Genomic DNA, 20428 nt, shown 5'->3' with positions numbered 1-20428 from the left:
CTCCGCGGGCTGAGGACCGGCACCGCTCGCCACAGGTGTCAGCGAGGTGGAGGTGAACCCCAACCCCAGCGTTGGCACCACTCGCAGAGGCGCTACCTCGAAGGAGGAGGCGGGTGGGCTTTGGCAGGGTGAGGCCAGGATGCGTCTTGAGTCCTGGGGTGGGGATTTTCACTCCCAAAGGGGGAGGCTGGACCAGTCAGGCAGCCACCCTTGAGCGTGTGCCAGGGAGGCAGTGCTCAGGAACCCCCCCCCCCCCGCTCAGCCAGGGAGGAAAATCCTCCCAACCCAGGAGGGTGATGGGGTGCTGGACAGCCCAGCATAAGCACAGGGTGCTCCGGGCCATGCCCAGCATGAGCACGGCGCTCCAGGCCATACTACAGCTTCCCAGGAAAGCAGCCCCCTCTCCAGCATCCCCCCTTTCCCGGGAAGCAGAGGCTGCTGGGGGCCGTGGCCCTGGCACGGGGATGCCGGTTGCTCCCTCCCACGGCTTCCCCTTTTCTCAGAAAGCCTGGAAACCAAAGGTGAAAGAAGTGGGTGGAAACTCTGCACGCTGCCGTCCAGGAAGAGAAGTGAGTAAGTCAGCTGCAATATTTAACAGTGCCTCCAGTCCCGCGGCTCGCAGACCCGCCTCGACGGGAGCCGGAGCTGCCGGGTGAGTGCCGGGGTCACGCCACTGCCACGGGAGGGTCTGTGCTGGAGCTGGGGGGGGGGCCGGTGCGGCTGGGTGCGGGGTGATTTCTTTGCTGCTGCTCTCCCCAAGGAGTCAGAGCCTGGGTGCTGCGGAGGGGAGCTCTCCCTGCGCCGAGCAGCGGGGACACAGTGACGTCTCGCGGCCGATGGCAATGTCCTTGCTCCCAGCTGAGGGAAGAGGGAGAGGAGGTGCCAGACCCCACGCATAGGGCACAAGCATCTTCACTTCTATCCCTGGCTTTTTTGGTAATCTGCAAAACTGGACCTGTTCCGCTAATATTTTAAAGGGTGGGGAGTGGGAGGCGTGTAACTGTTCCTGCAAACTTCCTGGGAAGACAAAGTGAACCCCCCCTGGATTAATGGCCCGGCCACCATGTCAGTGTGGTGCCGGTGGCTGTGCAGCACCCACACAACTCCGCTGCTTGGCCCCAGGCGTGTCCTAGACAATTAATAACTCCTGGGCTAATTAGCTGGCAACACCAAAAGGAGGGCTCTGCTGCTTTTTTTAACACGCAAAGCAATAAATCATTAACCACTGAGCAGTGGCGGTACCTGGGGGGTCCCGGCAAGGCAGCCACGTCTCCTCCTGGAGCAGCCGCTTGTGCTTCATCTCCCCCCGGGGAGCGAGGGAGAGGGGAGCCCCCCAGCCTGCCCTGCGTCCCCCACGGGAGGGAGGGAAGGCGAAAGCCAGAAAGGGCTAAATGCGACCAGCAGCTCACGGTTGAAGTGGTGCGGCACTGATCTCCAGGTGGCAGGGCTGGCCGTGCATGATTGTCTGCTTCCCCGTGTCCTCCCATCGCCTCCCGACGCAGCTCGCTGTTGGGAAATATGCTCGTGAGGCTGCCTCTGCTGTGCTCTGAGGTCTGGGCCAGGCTGCTCAGCTCAGGTATTTCATCTCTGCTGATGGTATTTCCCCTACTCCTTGTAGAGAAAGGAAACGTGGGGTTTGCAGGGAAGGCAAAGTGTACCTTACAGCCCTGCCAAGAGGCAGGTGGTGGGCATACGGGGCTGGGGGGATACCCCCCTGGGGTGGCTCTCATGGCACCTTGATGCACCCATGGGTGCTGCCGTGGGTCCCCTCCAGGGCCTGGCTGTCCCCAGCTCCTGGCTGGCTGTTTCTGATCGCTGCTGGCTGCCCTGGGGCCTCGGAGCCGCCTGCCCCGGGGGCAGGGGCTGTGAGGGGCTGCAGGTTAACTCAGTGCAATGCAGAAAACCCCACAGCAGCAACAGCAGCAGCATCCTGCTGGGCACCCACTCGCCTGGGGTGTCTCTTGACTCACCAGCATTTTCAAGCTGAGATCAGGAGCCTTGAGGAGCTCTCGACTTTTTGGCTCCTGCGCTGGAGCCTGTATTTTCCCCTGTACCCACTCCTGGGCATGTCTGTCAGCTCCAACAGGACATCACCCAGCTGCTAGGATCAACATCAGGGTCTCAAATCCAGACTTCTCCCAGAGGCAGGACAAGCCTGGGACAGCCAGCACCAGAAGGGGATGTGTACCAGCACCAGCATGGGGACCCTGCATGCCCCAAGCCAGGCAGAAAGGAGGATTTAAGCAGTGCAGGGTGCCAAGAGCTCCCGCTGCAGAGTCAGGGGAGGCAGATCACAGCAGGGCCATGAAACACCCACCTGCATGGCAGGCAGCTGGGCTGATGCAATCCTCTCCAGGGCTGAGCTGGGGCAACAGGCTCAGCACGTGCTGGTCACCCCACAGGTCAGTGCTGCATCCTGACATGTCTTCAAGAAAACGTGGGGTTGAGCGAGGGCAGGGCACCGCCATGCCAACAAAATACCCAGCACCCAGGTGGCTCCCATGTCTCTGTTCAGCCCTGTTCTCCCTGGTGTTACCTGGCTCCCAGCTCCGGCGTGGACCAGGGGCCAGAGATACCCCCAAAAACACAGGGTCAAATTGAACCCTGGCCCTGCAGGAATGCGGGGCAAAGCTGAGGACAGGAACGCCAAGGAGCAAAGGCAGAGCCCAGAGGGGAGATGTGCCCAGCACATGCAGCACTTGAGAACCTGCATGAGCATCCCAAAAACACCACGGAAGCACCCGCTCTCAGGAGAAGGGGTGGGTCTGGAAGGAGGAGGTTGGGTAGAACTGTCCCTTTGCCCACTGTGCAGGAGCAGGAGCACGAGCCCAGCACCGCTGGAGAGGGGTCACAGCCTCCTGCACCCCGTGGCTGCCTGTGGTGCCATGCCCCAGGGAGAGCCCACATTGCTCCCCGCTCCTGGGGCCCCCCGCTCCCAGGGGTGCTGTGGATGCCATGTTGTGGGGATATTGCTTGCAGGAACAGCCAGGAGTTAAAGAAAAGAGTTGGAGCTTGTCTGACTTTGCATTTCAACCTCTCCTTTCCCAGACTGGTCCCCGTGGGCTTCCCATCGCACCCAGGTCAAATTTCCCCCTGTGCCTTTTGGTGATGGGGTGCCCCAGCCCCCCAACAGACAGGATGCCAAAAGTAGCTTGCTGGAGCTGTCCCTGCCCCACGCTGGGGAGGGCATGCTGCTGAGGCAGCTGCTGAGCTGCCTCAGCACCCGTGTCACTTCCCTGGGGTCACTGAGTGAGGAAAGGGGATGACTCCTGGAGCACCATCAGGGAGGGCTTGTCAGGGTTGCCCCCCATCCTGTTCACACACCTGTCTACTTGAAACCCTTCCCCTTTCTTTGCAAGGCAGTCCATGGAGGAAGATGGGGAGGCAGGCTTTTCCCTCACCTCCACCTTTTGGTTCCTGAAACCAGTGGTTGCTCAGAGCAGCCGAACACTGAAGGTGGGTGGCTGGCACTGAACAGCAGCGATCCTTCAACCCTTTTGGGGTAAATGCCTCCTCGAGGAGTTTTACAGCTTAAAAAATGAAGCACAGAGGCTTTCCATGTGTTTAAAGAGCCAGGGACTACAGGGCAACCACCCCATGGCACAATCTGACCAAGGAGCAGCCCCAAAGCACCCCATCCTTACCAGCGATCGCAGGCTGGCAGGTCTGCTCCCACCCAGCTGCAGGGTCTCTGGCAGGCTGCCTTCCTGCCTTACACAGGCACCTGCCTGCAAAGTGGGGGGAGGAGGAGGTGGGAGATCACCCCACTTTTCTCAGTTCAGGGGGCTCTATTGAAAACTCTCTGCCGTACCACAGTGGTCTGGGAAACAGCATGGTGCACAGCCAGGTCCCTGAGCTGCCTCTTTGACCCTGACCACCCACTGCAGGGTGCGGGGAGACGACCCTGGTGTATGGCTCTGCTTTACCCCATCTCCTTCCCCTGCTGCCCCTCCAAGTAGCCACTGCAGTACTGCCGCAGGTGGTCCCTGGGATGTGCTGGGGCTGGGACCCCACGGCTTTTGCAACAGGGCTTGGCTCCTTTGGGACACTCGGGATGGGTGAGTTCACACTGACCCAGCTGAACTTGGACTCCCCATGGATGGATTAAAATAGAGCCCCTGGCTGACTGCTGAGCAATCGCAGAGTTAGCTCCTCGTGCCCGCAGCTGCTCGGTGCTTCCCCCATCAAAATCTTAGCCCGTGCTCGAAAGCGGCGTGTGACATTTCCTGTCTCTTTTGCTGATCCCGGAGTCCTGAGGGCTCCCCTCCTGCACTGCCAGCATGCAGGTGAAGGGCTGTAACCCTCTCCCAGCAGCTACCCCCGGCCCAAGCCACCCTGAACCACTGTCAGCACAACCATGTCAAACTATTGCAGAGCCAAAAAAAAAAAAGCCTCTCCCTGCCTTTCAGCTATCAGCTCAGTCCCTGGGTTTGAAAATTAACATCTACTGCTGATGACTGTGGCTGCCCAAATCTGCCAACAGCATCAGCACCTCTGTGGCTGCTCACCGGGGTCCCCACATGTCCCCCAAGTCTGCCCCTCCATGCATGTAAGATTTGCAGGCCAAACTGGAGGGTGGGGGCAGCAGGCAGCAAAGGGCATGTGTATACTTGTGGGATGCACCAGCAAATCCCAGTTTGGCCTCCCTGGATCCACTCCTTGAGCTGCCTGGAAAAGCCCTTTCACGGCCTCATTTTAAGCTGCAGAATTAACCCTGCCACCCCCGGAACGGCTGCACCCCTCAGATGCACGTGCAGAGGAAGAGCAGTTTAGACTGAGGGATGTGTTACTGCCCGCACACAGGGCAAACATGGAGGTGGGATTCCAAACGCACCTGTGAATACCGGCCCCAACTGGAAGAAATCCTATTTTTCTCACCGCTCCAGCAGGTTTACAGAGCTCAGGGCTGACCTGAAGCTTTGCAGAGGCTTTGAATGACAGGATGATACATGGAAGCAGTGGAAAAAAAATAGCAGCCAACTTGAGCAAAGTCTCCAAAGAAAACCACATTGTGTGTGCCATCTCTGGAGCGAAAACAAGAGGTGCCAGATACCTCTCCTTGCTGCAGCTCCCAGTTGCAAAAATGTGTGTCAGCACATTGCCTACACTGTCACGTCAGCGACATGATGAGCTCTTTGCTATTTTTTTCCCCCCTTGCAGATGGAAACACAGCAGGCTGGGGCCGGGGGAAGCTGACTCGCACTGGCTGCTTGGCTCTGAGAACTGAATTCCATAGGCGTTAAAGCCTCCAGAAATGCCCTATGGATTCAGTTCTGCAGCTGGGCAGCAAATGAGCCTCAAACCTTCAGGAAGAGAATGCAACTGTGAGCTGTTCCTGCAAGGAACATGTAAATCTTTGCTCCTGCACAGATACCAGAATAGGGATGGAGGTGAGTGAGTTACAGCCACCACAGGAAAACCCTGCATTCAGAGAGCCACTTGAGTTGGTGGCCATTTGGGGCAGGCTTTCCCTCAAGGGAAAAAAAGCCCAACTACAAAATGTTTTCTTCCATCTGGAAGTGAAATGGCACTTGAGAAAATAAATATGTTGCTGCCTCCTGATGTACTGCATGTGATTGTAAGCCTCTGCTAAAAATACACTTTGTCAGAACAACAGCCTGGGTGTGCCCAGCAATCTCCTGTTCAGAGTACAGGCAGCAAAACCAAACAAAACCTTGGAGAAGGATAAACAGGACAGGAGGGATGAAGTTAAGGGTTGTGTCTGCACTCTCACTGCAGGCCCCAGGTATGTCCCCAGCAGGAACAGATCATTGGAGAAAGTTTTTGTGGAGGCAATGGGCTCTATTTCCATCTATCCATCATATACCTCCAAGGAGACCTTGGTTGCCCACCGTGAGTTTTGGTGACATTTCCCACTATAACACGGTGCAAAGCTGCCCCCAGGAGCTTACTGGCTAGAGGAGTGGCATTTAGGATAAATTATTATGTAAGTCCTGGTAATTTATATAGCATCTGATCATCAACAAAGGGCAAACGCTGTATTACCCCTCACCTTGCCTAGAAGAGCTGGTTTGCGCCTACTCCAGGATCTCAGCTAAAGCAGCCCCTTCCCATGGCAGACACCATCCTGCTCTGACAGCCCAGCACCAGCTATATGGGATTGGGAAGAAACTCCTTCCAGCACCCTGTCACAGCACTGCACTGCCCACCTAAGGATCCAGCGCACAAACTTTGGGTTCACTGCAGACCAGGACAGGAGATGCCTAACTGCACACCTCTACCTGGGCAGGAGACCCTGCTTAGCCAAGGAAAAGTAAAAAAAAATATAGGAATTGCTGCATTTTTCCTATGCTGGGTAACCAAAGGCATATCTGATTAGCCACCAGTCATTAGTGGAGGCGCTTTCTGGCCCATTCAGTAAGTCCCATGGCCACCACTTGCAACACAGCCAAGGAGCATCAGCTTGGTCTGAGGTTTCTGCAGCAGTTTTTCTGGTTCAGCCCTCTTGCAGCTTTATCTGGCAGCAGAGTTAACCCATTTCCAAGAAGCTGATTGGGGAAGGGGAAATCCACATAGTTGCTGAGACATTCTGGCACTTGCTTAAACAGACAAAAATTGTTGTATTATTTAAAAAAAAAAAAAAAATCCACTTCCATTGACTTTAGAGCAATTCAGAGCCACCAAGTGCCTCCAAGTTCACCCTCACAGGCTCTCTTATTTGCTATGTAGATGAGGAGCACACAGTTCCCTACTGCCTTAGAAGGCCTTTCTCCCACATAGCATGTCAAAGGGAGGCTACGGGGGGCCAGAGCAGGTCCCTCCATTTCTCCTGTAGGCTCAGAAAGTCCCTGCTGGCCCCCAAAGAGGAAGCTGTCAGGCAACAAACTGGGGCAAGGCAGAGTACTGCCAAGCAGAGCAAGCAGGATAACGCACCACAGCAGGGCAAGAGCCCTGTCAGAAGTCAGCCCTAACTTTTCAGAGAGGTGTCAGATCAGGTTGCAAGTTGTTCACAGGAGAGACTACTGTCAGGCAACTAAAAACCAGCAATAAGCATTTGCATTCGGGGGGGGTTTATTGTTTATTTATAATCACTTAAAAGGTACAGAAGTTTGCAAGCAAGTTGGACCCAGCCCCTCACAACCCTCCAGGTTTCCAGCACAACTCTGAAGCACACCCTTCCAAGAGACCAAGCTGTGGAAGTGCTGCAATGCACACAACTCCAATAACCTTGCTGGAGAGCCAGTACCTCCAACCAGAGACTAGTCAAACCCAGAGCATGGCCTCAAGTAGCGATTTCAACAATGACATGTGGCTAGAACTGAGCACCAGGTTACCAAGTGCAAGGATAGGGACACCATGATTTTCCGCCAGTGTGGAGGGAAGTGCTACGTACGGGCATCACATGGTGATTAAGTACAATGGTATGGTCATAAACAGCAGTGACAAGATGTGCAGACAATTGCTCTTTACAGTGTTCAAGGACCCCTCTCCTGAGACCTGCGCTGCCCCCAGCCTGGAGGAAATCCCGCTTCAACTTTCTTAAGAGTGCCAGAAAGGGAGCCAGCTTCCAGGACCTTCCCTTGGACAGGGTAGGAAGAAGCCCAGCTTCTAATCAAGGGCTACCGTCTGGAAATCCCCCCACCAGACTGTGACTACTCAACCAAACTAGTGGGAATCAAATGTTCATTTCAAAACCAGGACCGAAGAGCTGATCCGACAGACAATCAGGTGCCACATGGTTTCTTCACAGGATGGGCATTGTGCATCAAACAGGGTAAAGCTGCCGTAAGCTTGTGGAGGATGGGAGCAGTTAAAAGCCAACAGGAGAGGTTGCATCCATTGCTTGTGCTACTTGCCAGCTGCACCAAAGCCAGCAGCCAACAGGCTCCCAGGAGGGCTCTGGAGCATCTGTCCATGAGGTGACTGACTACATCAATGCCTCAGTTTCTTTTTCTTCTTACGGTTCCGGTCCTCACTGCTGTCATCTGCCTCACTGGCACTGGGGGTCACAGCTCGCTGGATGACTTTTTTTTCCACTGCATATTCCTGCTTTCCTACCTTGGGGTCTCCCTTGATCAAGAACTCCCCTTTCCGGTAGGTTATGGAGACACTGGTCAGTGGATAGGTGCCATAAACCCTTCGGAGATCATCCTTCACAAATTCTGGGAGGTCTTTCCTTGGTCCAAACACCTTTCCAAGCTTCCCCCATTGAAGCTCCCCTCTCATTGTGAAGCCTTCTGGCCACGTGTCTCGATACTGATCTGACCTCTGGTAGGCAGCATAGGGATTGTAGAGAGGGATGGGGACCATGGGGGAGAAGTGCCAGGTGTAGTATGGATGGAAGTAGGGATTAGAGGCACTGTAGAGATGATGATACTCCACCTGACCTCCTGCATAGTCAGGGTAGCTGTTCCGATCCACCACAAACGTGATGGGTCGGCTGTAGAAGTTGTGCGTGTGGATGGGAGGGAACATCACAGAGTTGGTCATGTCTTCTGCTCTCCCAGTCCACAGCGGTGGGTAGGCGTAGGCAGAAGGTGGGATCATGGTTGGGCAATACTCCCGCGGCACAAAGCCAGACTGGTACATGGTACAGGAGCTGGGGTTTTACACAGGGGACATTTCTCCAGAGCAGTTGCCGAGTCTCAAAAGCTGTGAGGACAGGAGGCAATGAGAAACAATTTACATTCATTATATACGTTCTAGAACCAGGCTGAATAAGGAGATACACCTAGCACTACAAGCATACCAACTAGTTAATAAAAGGAGCTCCCTGCATCTGCAGCTTGAAGGGGCAATAATGTGCCAAGAACAAGCAGAGTCACATTGCCATCAACCGCTTGTTAGCTGCTCAGCAAGACTCATCATTTAACCCACCCAGATCTCAGAGTTACAAGGATGGGAATAAGCTCGCATAAAAACCACTGAGGGCAGAAGAGATGGCCTCACATCCTCGTGACATGACTCTGCATTGCTGGGAAGCAGCAAGACAGACGGCGCAAGAAGCTAGAGACCCCTGAGCAGGCATAAAAATGGGGAAGGCAAGCACAAATGAAAGCAGCCCAAAAATAAAGAAAGCAGGCAACAAGAAGAAAAAGGACGCGGCCCATCCCTGCTGCAATCATTTCAGCTGTCATCCTGCCCAGACAAGATGATGATAAAAAAAAAAAAAAAAACAAAAAAACTTCAACTGTCCTTGACTCTTTCCACATCCTCCCAAAGCCCTGCTTCTGCTCTGATAATCAAATAAGAGCTGTGTCTATTATTTGTTTCTAGAGCAAAATCCAGGCACATCTACATTTCTTCTCAGAAGTTCTCATGTAAAGGCATCTCGTTTTGGTCTCACTAGTTATCATTCACATTTAAGTGTGCATTTACCTTGAGCAACTCTGAGCCACAGCTGAATTTGTTCCTAGCCTGTCCTCACCAGATAATCCAAGCATCCTCCAGGGCATTAAGCAATGTCTTCCCATGACTCATTATCCTCTCCCCAAGGGCAGGAAGGGAAGCTGTACATAGCATAGGAAAAAAAAAAAAGTCTGCTACCAGAGACAGGAAAAGACCACGCACAGAACTGAAGGCAGCAAGATTTTTTTTCTTTCACGCAGTTCAGATCCTGTAAACTTTTTCCTTCAGCCTTAACTACAGAGTTGCCTCTCACATCGGTGTTGACCAAGAAGGTAAAATGAAACTCATCCCTCGGTTCAGTGCTTTCCTCCAGTTTAACAGAAAATTTGGCAGTCCCCTAAAAACCTGCCTGCCACAAGCAATGCTGGGTACTACACAATGGAGGGTTTTCTGTTTTTTTAACTAGCACAAGTTGTTCCTGTCCCTTGAGGTTTGTAATCTGCACTAGCTCAAGCCTGTTTTTGCTATGGGTATAGAGCTAGAAGTCTAGAAGTCTACCCCCTGCACAGGGGAACAGCACTAGAGTATTTAGACAATACCAGACAGTACCCTTAAACAAGACTTCCAACCTAGGAGCCAAAGCCCATCATAACCATCACATCCTCAGATAGGAGGAAAGAAGAAAGGAAGGAAAAAAAAAAAAAAAAAGAGTTCACAACCTACTTAATTTAAAGCCATTACAATAAAAGGCTTTATGAGCTTCATGCAAAATAAAGCAAGCAAGCTTGAATAGGTTTGACTCAGGTCTCCCCAGCTCACTAGCAGGTGTTGGGGAAGAGGAGAGCAGGCACTGTGATGTTTCCTGCATTTAGCCCAGCTTACAACAGAGCATAGTTCAGGCACTCATCAAGCAAGAACAGGGTTGGGTGCCTCTCTGTGTTTGAAGTCTCCTAAAGGTCTCTTCCCGAGTTTGCCTGACCACTCTGAAGCAATTTAGAGCTGAGCCTCCTGCTGCAAGGAGCTCCACTGCACCCTGTTTAAGCATGCTTAATCTCCTTTCAATAAAGGTCTAATGATTAGCTAATTTCCAAACACGCTGCCTGCTTAATTTAGAACCATCACAAAAATCCAGAGGGGTACTGTGTGTGTCAATGGCAGCACGAGATGCATAAATGGAATAAATGGTCTCTTCTTAAAAAGCAGTCTCAATGCCTCTTTTAATCCAGTTCAGGCCTGCATCCCTACTGAGATCCACAGGATCACTTCCATGGATCCATGATCTGCAGAGAGACCACATAACTATCACATCCATTGAGCAAAACAAATCAAGCCCAGGTTACCTCTTCTGCTGGATCAGTGTGCTGTTTCATGACAGTTTGGAACAGCCCTGGGGAAGCTCTTCTCAGCTAGTTGATGACCAGCTCTTCCTCAAAAAAATCCTACAAACATTCCATATACTATCCACTGCAGCACCCTACATTTTTGCTGGCAGCATCAGTGCTCCTGGACCTTTCCAGCAGCTGGGGAGAAAGAGGTAGCAGGCTAAATCACTCTGGTTTTAGCACCAAGGCATCCGAGCACAGCTATTAATTGCTTTGATTTTGCACTGAAAAAAAAAATAAGGGGAAGAAGCTGGTAGTTCAGCCAGGCAGAATGGCCCACAAGAGGAAGCAAGCTGAAGAGATAATAAGGGGGATGAGGTGAGGATTAAGCATGGCTGGGAGCACTCCAGGGCAGTGTTGTCACATGCTGGACCACAGAAGTGAAGACATTTCCCTGGAAGCAGATCACCCAGGGGGGAGGCTGTTGACAGACAACACAATGTAGACAATACTTCACAGCCCCAAGGGAAGTTTGCAAACCCGTCACAGCACGCCTTGGCCCAGTGGCTGGGGCTCTGCCTGGCTTTGCCTTTCAGGGGCTCCACCTCAGATCTGCCAGGTATGGCCCTGTCCCTGCCTGCCCCCCAACACAGAGCTCTCCCCCTGTGCTCGAGCACCAGAGCTCTCAGGATTGCCCCGACACCACACATTTCACAGGCACAAGGGCCTGAATCCCAGCTCCTGGCTTGCAGGGCATGGCACAGCTCTGAATTATTAGGTGTGTTGCAACAAGGTTTTGGTATGCAGGAGGCACAAGGCTCCTGCCCTGCCCCATCCAGAGCTGCAGTCTTGTGTTCCCAGGGGCTGACAGCACAGTTTACCTTGCCATTACACCAGTGCCTGTTATTCATCTTGACCTCCAGGCTGCTTCAGCTTCCAGATGCAGGTTTTGGGATACCACAGCTGGAGCAAGGGACTCTCCAGGGCTGAGCTAGGATGTGACAAATCCATGTGTATGGGGAAAAAGAGATTTGAGAGCCAGTACCAGCTTGCCTGACCCTGTCACACGCTCACTGGGAAGTGAGAGCCAGTAATGCTTCAGGGAAAACATGGCTTGCCAGGAAGGTGATCTTTTGTTAGACCATCTGATGGCCAGAGGACATTGAAAGCCAGATGCTTAAAAAAACCCCACAACTCCTAAACACCAACATTACCTAGTGGTACCCTTTAAGAAAAGGGTACAACCCCCATTCAGTCTCCTCTCCCCTCCTACGTCCCTTATTTCTCCAGTGCCAGCAGCCAGAGGCTGCCCTGGATTTGGAACTAAATATCCAACAGCCTCCAGCTCTTTCCCCTGCTTTTCAGGAGCTGGAGGCTTTTCGATATAGGATCAGAAAAGAAAGAGGGATCCTGGCTGACCTGTTTCTTCAGACTACCATCCATCCACTTTCTTCCCTTGCTCCAATTTCAAGCTCTGCTACACCTTGGGAAAAAATCACCAGATCCATTGCCTGGAACCTGGATGTCCTGAGCAATAAAGTATAGAGCAGTCCTTAAAGCTCAAGCTGAGCTCTACTCAATGCCTCCTTGGTCCCGAGAGCCACTGACAGCCAGCTCCTTGGTGGTAGAGACAGACACAAGCCTCCCCAGCCAGGGCACTGGGAACTGTGGTTGCCAGCTGGGAGCGACAAGGGACCAACCCAGTAAGGAAGGCCAGCAAGAGATAAGGCAGCCTCTCCCTTCAAGCCTTTCCAGCAGTTTTGGCCTTGCTGAAAAAGGGTTCAGCCCCACTTCGCTGGACCTGAATAAAAAGCCAGGCACAAAAAAAAAAAAACAAAAGGGGGGGGAAGCTCCCAAGAAGGTCACAACCAGCTAAAATGAGATAATCACCTCTGCTTATACTTCAGACTCTTCCCAGGTTTGCCAAAGCTGAGTCCAGCAACTCCTCCCTCACCCACCAGCCAGCCATCTGGCAGAGCCTCTGCCTCCTCACACATCTTGGTGCAGGTCAAGGAGACTGACACCAGAGCTCCCAAAATACTTGATCTGGAACGTGCTTCAGTGCCAGCTGACCCAGACAGAGTTGCTATGGAGCAATCGAGCAATGTCTGCAATACAAAACCAGAAAGTACACTTGATAGCTCAAGTACAGAGAAGATTTTGTTTCACGACTCTGTTACACAGTTCCTACAGGTAACAAATCCATCACTAGTTAATACAGAAATTACCAAGGCTGGTAGGGCTTTTCTCATATGTAAAGCAGCAGAAATTACTTCCTAGCATTACAGAAGAGCACGGTTTTGCTTGCCGCGTTTCAGGGCGGTAAAGCTTTACTGTCACCCAAGCTAGCTTTGAATCTGGGGGACTGTTTAAGCAGTCATGGAACACAAAAACCACAAGGAGCTGCAGAAAACAGAGGAAAGTAAATATTCAAGTCCATGCCAGACTGCACATTCTCTAGGAGAGAGATTAAAGTGAGCCTGACTGTAGCATGGGCACAGACCAACATACAAGGTGTGCCACAGTGTCCAACGTGTGAACCTTCATACAAGTATCTCACATGCCTGGAGAGATTGGTTTCATCAAGACCAAGAGTTCAGAGAGTGTCACCAAGTCTTCTGTCTATCTGACGCAGCAACCAAAAAGTTAACTGGATCCTCAGGTCAGGCTGGCAGTTTGAACAGGTTTAGATGTTTCCTCAGGGAGCATACTGAAAGCCAACACAACTGTAGAGACATTCAGCCCACACGAGAGGACATGGCTATCTATTTTACTCTTAAGTCTTGACCAAGACTATTCTTGGCTCACACCATTGCCCTTTGATCATCTCCCAAACAAAGAGAATGGGGAGGTCCCATTAAGTTACTTTTTCCCCTCCACTGTTCCAGCACCCAAACTTTCAGACTCTTCTTTATGGCTTTCTTCCTGCCCTGTTCTTCTCCCCACCCCACAAAAACCACAGATCTGTTGCTGTTGTGCTGTATCAACTCCCAAGGGTACAGGGATGAATACTGAAAAAGCAACACTTTCCCCTAACCAAGGGGATGAAGAAGTCATGAGTTATTTCCAGTTAGTCTATTTTGGGCAGACTCTGCAAAATTGTTGCCATCTGACAAAGCCTTGGCAAAGGCCTCCCTTGGAAAAAACCCAAAACTTCAACAACTGTTCTGGAAGTAAGAGGTTAAAACTGAACATACTCGTAGAGCTAAGGTTTGTCTTCCACAGCTCTGGTGTCAGTCTCACACTTATCCAGCATCCTTGTAGCTGGAGATAGTACGTGGGAAAAGATCACAACAGAGGTTTCTTATTTTTGTCCTTTCTATCCCACCTATTGCCAATGTATGATCATGCTCTGTTTGAGGTCTTGTAAGTCACCCAGAAAAAGACTCCCAAGTACTTCTTGGAGAGGTGGGAGAGCGGCACAGAAAGCCATGCAGCACAACACAATAGCATTGATTGTCTGCCACCTGTACTGGTCCTTAGGACAGGGGCACTTGGCTGCCTTCCTAAAAGGGATGCTCTTGAAGCCAGACACACCTGGCAGAAACAGAGAAATTCAAGGAAAGTGCAATAGCTCATTACAAGCCGGGTCCTTTCAGCCCTTAACTGTCACCTAGGGAAGGAGATTCTCATACTAGTGGTACTTAATCACAGAATCACTTTCTGATTTTGTTGCTTCACCCTCCAACCCCTGGTAAAACAGCACCACAAGTTTTTGCTGCACTCTCCAAAAGAAAAGCAAACCCATACCGTCCCAGCAAAGCACTCCAAGGAGCATTAAATACTTCCACAAGAGGTTCCTACATCATGCCTAGTACAACAAAGGTGCCACAAGGCAGTAGGCAGTTAACAGCAGTCCAAACCAGGGCTGCAGGCAGCAGTTCTTGCCTCCAATTTGCCAGGTAAAGCCCACCCCAACCCGAGAGGAGAGTTGGCTTCTTGGAAGAAACAAGCTCTTGTAGCATCTAGAAAGGGAAAAAGATGCTGTGTGGTGGGCTGAGATGAAGCAGGGCCGTCTCTGCTGCTCACACACTGCACTCCTGTGGCCTCTCCAACAGCACAGAGGCAGGCTGGACGAAGGCAGCAGCCTGCCAGCTCCCACGCTGGGGCAGCACAGCAGGCCAGCTCAGGACGAGCTACCTGCTTCAGACTTGCACCCTGAGTGCCACCACGGTCACAGGTTCTGCATGCAGTTCATTTTCTGTGAAGCCATGGTGCATGTAGCAATAACCTACTTCCTGCAGGCAGAGCTGGCACTGCATACTGGGAGCTGGGCAGCTATTACACATCAGTGTCTCCTTACACCCAGATACTTCTAGATGGAAAGTTTGGTGAGGCAGGAGAACATACAGTCACTGTTTCTCAGAAAAGGGGTGAGGCTGTTTGCTATAATCCTCTGTGCTGTCTGGAGGTAACATGTAAAGGAAGGTAACCGATACTGTAAGCAGCTTGAAAACAGCCCATAAGAAAGAAAAGGGCTTTGCAGAGAAAAGCAGGTACTTTGCATTAAAGCTTAACGACTCCCCAAAGAGCAGTAAAGGTACAAGGTGGAAAGAGTTTGAGATTAGAAATAGAGATTAGTAGAAACAGGAGAAACCCACCAATCCAGACAGTTGTGTATGTTTTTACTGAAAGGTAAATACAAAAGGTATTTTGGTGCCAAAGAAAGCAGCAGCACAGGACAAGAGATGGATGGAAATGGCTGTGGGCCTCCCTGCTTACCCCCGGGGTGCAGAGCTGGACAGAAGCAGCAGCTGAGGGGTGACACCCTCACCTTGGCAGCGGGACAAGCAGCCCAGGTTTCCAGACTGGACTAATTCCTTCACCCACTCATCCCTGAAGCTGTCTAATAAAGATTTAGCTTCCAAGCACAGCTGAGGAACCTGGAGCAGCCCTAAGCAGCAGGGCACCAGTATACAGGCTTTCTAAAACGCAAAAAAGTGCTGCTCTACAAGGCTCTTCAGCCAGGAAGAATGTTTGCTTCTCTAGCACATTGAGTGGTACAACTGGCACTGAAGGAAGGCCTGCAAGAAGCCTCATCCCCTTCCCCTCCCCACGCCACTCACCCAGTCTGAGGAACTCCCCTAGCAATACTGGGGATCTGACTCTGCTTCCCCACACACACCACAGGGGGGACCTTTATATCAGAAACTACTTCACTGTCCAAATTCATACAGCTGCCGAAGCCAACTGAAAAGAAACCATGAGCACAGCTGGTATCAGAGCTCCTTTTGGGATGGACAGCCCAGAGGACCTCAGACACACTAACTCCCTCCCCAGGGGGAGCAAGCTGCCACCCTACCATCACAGCATTCACGCAAAACCTACTGCATTTGATGCTCCCTTCCAAGAGGTGGGCTCAGAACCTCTCCCAGCTCTTGCACCATGAACAACCCCTTCAGCTCAGCCTAGAGGGAGGATTTAACTTCTGAAACCAGAAGACCCCAGTCTTCACCCTGCTGTTACTAGCACACCATAAAGGAAAGAGCTCCAACTGGCACTGGTAACTGCGGAAATAGCAGTTAAGGCATATTACAGTCAGTCACCACTTTTATAGGCCCTTTGAAGGGGGAATAGATCCGTTTCAGCTATTCAAAGCAGCATTCCCAGAAAGCACTGAAATCTAATATGAGTCTGGCATTTATTTCTGAGGTCTGTGCAAAACCCAGACTCTGTATGAGGTCAAAACACCAGGAAAAGCCCTAATCATCACAGAGCAAGTCTTTACTCGACTGGGATGATCTAAAAACCACTGCCTTGCATAACTCAGCTCAAATAGCGGTCCAAATGCAAGTCACTGCTGATGAGGAGAGGTTTGGAGCAGCCCCTCCTTCTACTCTTGCTGCAGCTGTTGGATAACAGCAGGTCTGAAACAGCTGCACAGCCAAGAATAAAACATGATGAGTGTTACCACAGGGTCACTGCATCAGCAGGCAAGACTCTGGAAACCACCCCTGCCTGCTACCAAGGCAGTTGTGACACTGTCACCCCTCCAGCTTCTCCCTGGGTAGAAATGTCTGATGCACCAACATCTAGATTTTAGACACACACACACACCATCCCTCATTTTTTCCTCCAAGCTTTCTCCTTTCTTGTCACGTCTTCCTTTCCCCGTGGCATAGCTTGTGTTATTAAAGCTCCCACCACCACTAGTCTCATCTCTCTAGCAACCACTGCAGCCACCCTTTGCATCACGTCTTCATCGCCTGAGGTTCAAATCCCTCTGCCCCATGTTTCAGGATCCCAGTCTGCCCTACCAAAAGCCACCACCTTTTTCTGATCTAAACTTTCCCAGAGACAGCATGGTATCTCGGCACTACTCTTTTCTTTAATCATGCATATTTTAATCTGCACTTTCTAGTGTTCAGTCCCAAGGATCCCCTCCATGTTCAAACATAGCCTGCACAAACAGACCCCCTCCTCCTCTCACTCAAGAGTTCATCTGATATCCATCATCTCCATCCACACACTCACTCCTTCAAAGATCTGTCTCAGTCAGCTCAGGCTTCCAAACTGGGAGATCCTGGACAAGACCCCAGCTGTCATTTCAGTGCCCAGCTGTCCCCCGCCTTCAGATTGCAGTCTTGAGACAACCAACTCAGGACACTAACTTTTATCAATCAAACACACCAATAAGTCAACTGAACAATCAATAACCTCATTAACACACCTCTAGTAGCTCATGGTTATTTATATCATTTTGCACACGACTATGAAGCTACTGATCAAGCCTTATGAACCACACACGACTGCTACTGAGTTGCACGTGTGTCACCTTTCCCTCCCACACCACTTAGTACTAGGATGCAAGTCTATCCCTGTTTGCTCTGCCCTCCCACTCCAAGTCTTTCCAGCATAGACCTGATGGAGAGAGAGTCCAGCAGGCTGTTCAAGGAGCATCACTCCAGCATCCCAGTGAGTTTGAATCCTCAGGTTTCACTACCATCCATAGATGTCTGCACTCCTACAGTCAGCTGATCCCACCTTCATTCTTTCATCTAATTTCATACCTTGTTCTCTCATTTCAGGATCCACTTTTCCCATGCTCATGCCTCCCTTCCCCTAGACTCCTCCCAAACAGACAATCCACCCCTAATTACTTCTTCCCCATTGGTCTTGGTTTTGCTACATCCATAACTAAGTCTGGCATTTCCCATATTGTTAGCCTGGCAATCTCAGCCTTACATAGTATTACTGATACAGTGCAGGTGGCCTTGCAAGGTTCTACCCTGCAAGAGTTGCTTCAGACACCCCTATAATTATCTGGTTCCTCCTGATTATATATTATTTACTTTACACACTCCAAGACAAATCATTCAACTTTAGCCTTGATTCCTCTACCTAGCTCCAGCTACCTACAAGCACTTTATCTCGCAGACAGACAGTTTGCATAGCAGAGCAACATGTTTTGCACTCTGTTTTTGTGCTTTCACAGCATCCTGCTCTCAGCTGCTTGATTACAAGTCTTTGCCCTTGAAGTGTTCTTGGGAGAGTCTCTTGGTGTCCTTGCAAAGGCCTTAGCTGGTTACACAGCCTGCTTCTCCAGAGGGACCTAATGCTCACAGTGGGTTTCTTCTGTTGACACACACTAGCATCCAATGTCACAACAAACCATTTGCACTTTAACTACTTAAGTTTTAAATACACTTGGATCCCATTCCTGTGCACCCTACATCGAAGATGTACTTTTAGAAGTGAGGAAGGCTTAACTTCTTATGCACTTGTACTAGATCTTCCCAGGGAAGCAACACCCCAAGTAGTGGGACAGGACAGAAAACAAATTATCCAGACTTTGGGGTCGTATTAGGTATCATCCCTTCAGTGTATAAAAATGCCTTTTGTTACAACAGCAACACACACTGCACTTCTAGCTTAAGTTCAAACATCTGAGCTAGAATTACTCATGGGAATAGTGCTCTTATTGCATCCCCCAAGGCAAACAGCTGCAGCATCTGCTGATCTATGACTTTGTAATACATTAAAAGAAAAAAAAAATCCAACTACCTTCTGTTATGGTCTTTAGACAATTCAGAACATAGCTCACAAATAACATTGATTTTTTAATGGGACTCAAAAGGCAATCTTGTGTTTCCAAGAATACAATCACTCAGAGAAGTCCTTCTATGTCTTTTTTTTTCTAGGCTAAAGTGTTTAAAGCCTATCACCACATAACAATAACAATTTACATTAGTATCTTTCACAAGCAGGAGATGCTAGGAAAGTTACAGGCTAGAGCACTGGCATGAATCAATGCCCCAACCAAGTTATGCTACTATACATAAACTTGCATCTACTAGATAAAACAGCAGATGTGCTGAGGTGAAAGAGACATCACCTCCAGAGGGATTTAAGCATTTGTGTTTTCAAAAAGCCAGGCAAACTGCAGAACACCTCAGTTGTACGTTGCTACTACTACAAACGTTTATCTTGCATTAGTACTGTTTTGCCATTGTAACTGGTAAAACACTGGATCATAGACCCATCTCCAGTCATAAATACAAAAAAAAAACAGAGACAGACATTTGTTTGGTGTGTATGTACTTACATCCTGAGAAAGACCAGCCAAGATGATGCCTCCACTTAACTGAGGAGCAAGAAACAGTAGGATATACAATCTGATCTTAAGAAGGCAGCTTGCTTTCTACAGTCTCTTTTCACTGATGTGCCTTTAATGGCACATACAGAGCCAGGAGATACACTAAGATACCACATCACACCTTACAGAAGCTTTCCTATAGCAACCAGGGCTGCAATACCTGTCCGAACATGCCCTTGTAGTTAAGGAAAGCAACAGGAAGCTCATTCCTTCAGCAATTATATTACATGCTCAGACAGGGAGCTTTAAGCCTAGCTTCCTATAGACAAGGCTACTAAAGCTAATGCAAGGTATGTGTCTTAACTAGTGAGATGCCTTACAGGAAAAAAACAACACATTGAACTTGAGCATAAGAACTCAGGCAAAGCAAGGACAACGATAAAGGAACAGTTAAAGCCAGCACATAATGTCAACATAGAAAACCTCAAAAGCACTCACCAAAACTTCAGGTTGCTTCTCAAAGCAGAAAAAATGCTATTAGCAACACTCAAAAAACTGTGAATTTTAAAGTAACAGATTAAATAGCATGGAATAGAGCCCACCACTAAGTACTTTAGAAATGAACCTTAATTTTTCATTGTTCTAGCCCCCTAAGCTGTTTACTCCTACTCAGATACAGACAGCTAAGCTAGTATTTGTACTCAGTTCTCATTCAGTAGGTTGTAATTAAGTAAGAAGCCATACAAATGGCTCCCATCAGCACTACCTTATTGTAAGCACCTGCACTGTCGTGGGCCTTTACAGATACAAATCCCCACACAGGTTTAAAAAGGATGACTGGGTCTGCAAGGTCAGCTCATCATTGCTCAGCACAACTGCTGCAGCAAAGCACGCTCTTTAAGGGCGCTTAATGCCTTGTTCTGGAAGTGATCTCAATAGCTGAAGCTAAGTATCTACAGATTGCTAATTATAAAACCTGTTGACTGCAATTAATTGCCCATTTTTTACGAATTTATAAAAATTACCTGTTTAGGAAGCTGCTAGTAAGCCTGATACACAAAAACAGTTGGGAAGTAATAGGATGTGATGATATTTTTCAGCACACAGTAACTGGCTTTTGCGTCAATTTTCCCTGGTGAAATTTGTGAATAGCTGGATGGGAGCGACTGTTGTGGTCAGAAGTGGAAGGTGGTGCATATGCTGAAAATGGGGAGTTGCTTCTTTGAAAGCTCCAAAGAGATATCTTAAATAATAAAGGACA

At 50.0% G+C, this 20428-nt stretch overlaps 1 protein-coding gene across 7 annotated transcripts; it reads right to left on the bottom strand.

Moving 5' to 3' along the window:
* Positions 1-7074: 7074 nt before the first annotated feature.
* CUNH10orf95 (chromosome unknown C10orf95 homolog) lies at positions 7075-19961 on the bottom strand. 7 transcript variants are annotated; one of them, XM_032988692.2, is made up of 4 exons: positions 19934-19958; positions 19666-19680; positions 9340-9470; positions 7075-8613 (listed from the first exon to the last, which is right to left on the bottom strand). In XM_032988692.2, exon 4 carries the CDS (start codon positions 8548-8550, stop codon positions 7894-7896), a length of 657 nt encoding a protein of 218 aa, XP_032844583.1. In that variant the 5' UTR covers positions 8551-8613; positions 9340-9470; positions 19666-19680; positions 19934-19958; the 3' UTR covers positions 7075-7893. The 7 variants fall into 7 exon arrangements, with proteins under 7 accessions (XP_032844583.1, XP_032844585.1, XP_032844584.1 ...); XM_032988694.2 differs by lacking the exon at positions 9340-9470 and having other exon boundaries at positions 19934-19961; XM_032988693.2 differs by lacking the exon at positions 9340-9470 and adding an exon at positions 19177-19215 and having other exon boundaries at positions 19666-19952.
* Positions 19962-20428: the final 467 nt, after the last annotated feature.

This window comes from Tyto alba, unplaced genomic scaffold (assembly GCF_018691265.1).
Source record: "Tyto alba isolate M040663 unplaced genomic scaffold, T.alba_DEE_v4.0 Super-Scaffold_1, whole genome shotgun sequence".
NCBI lineage: Eukaryota > Metazoa > Chordata > Aves > Strigiformes > Tytonidae > Tyto > Tyto alba.
The sequence above is the reverse complement of the archived record's forward strand: the minus strand, read 5'-3'. Positions and strand labels throughout refer to the sequence as shown.

Excerpts from the sequence above, each read along its gene's own strand:
- CUNH10orf95 (XM_032988694.2), bottom strand. The coding sequence starts at position 8,550 with ATGTACCAGTCTGGCTTTGTGCCGCGGGAGTATTGCCCAACCATGATC.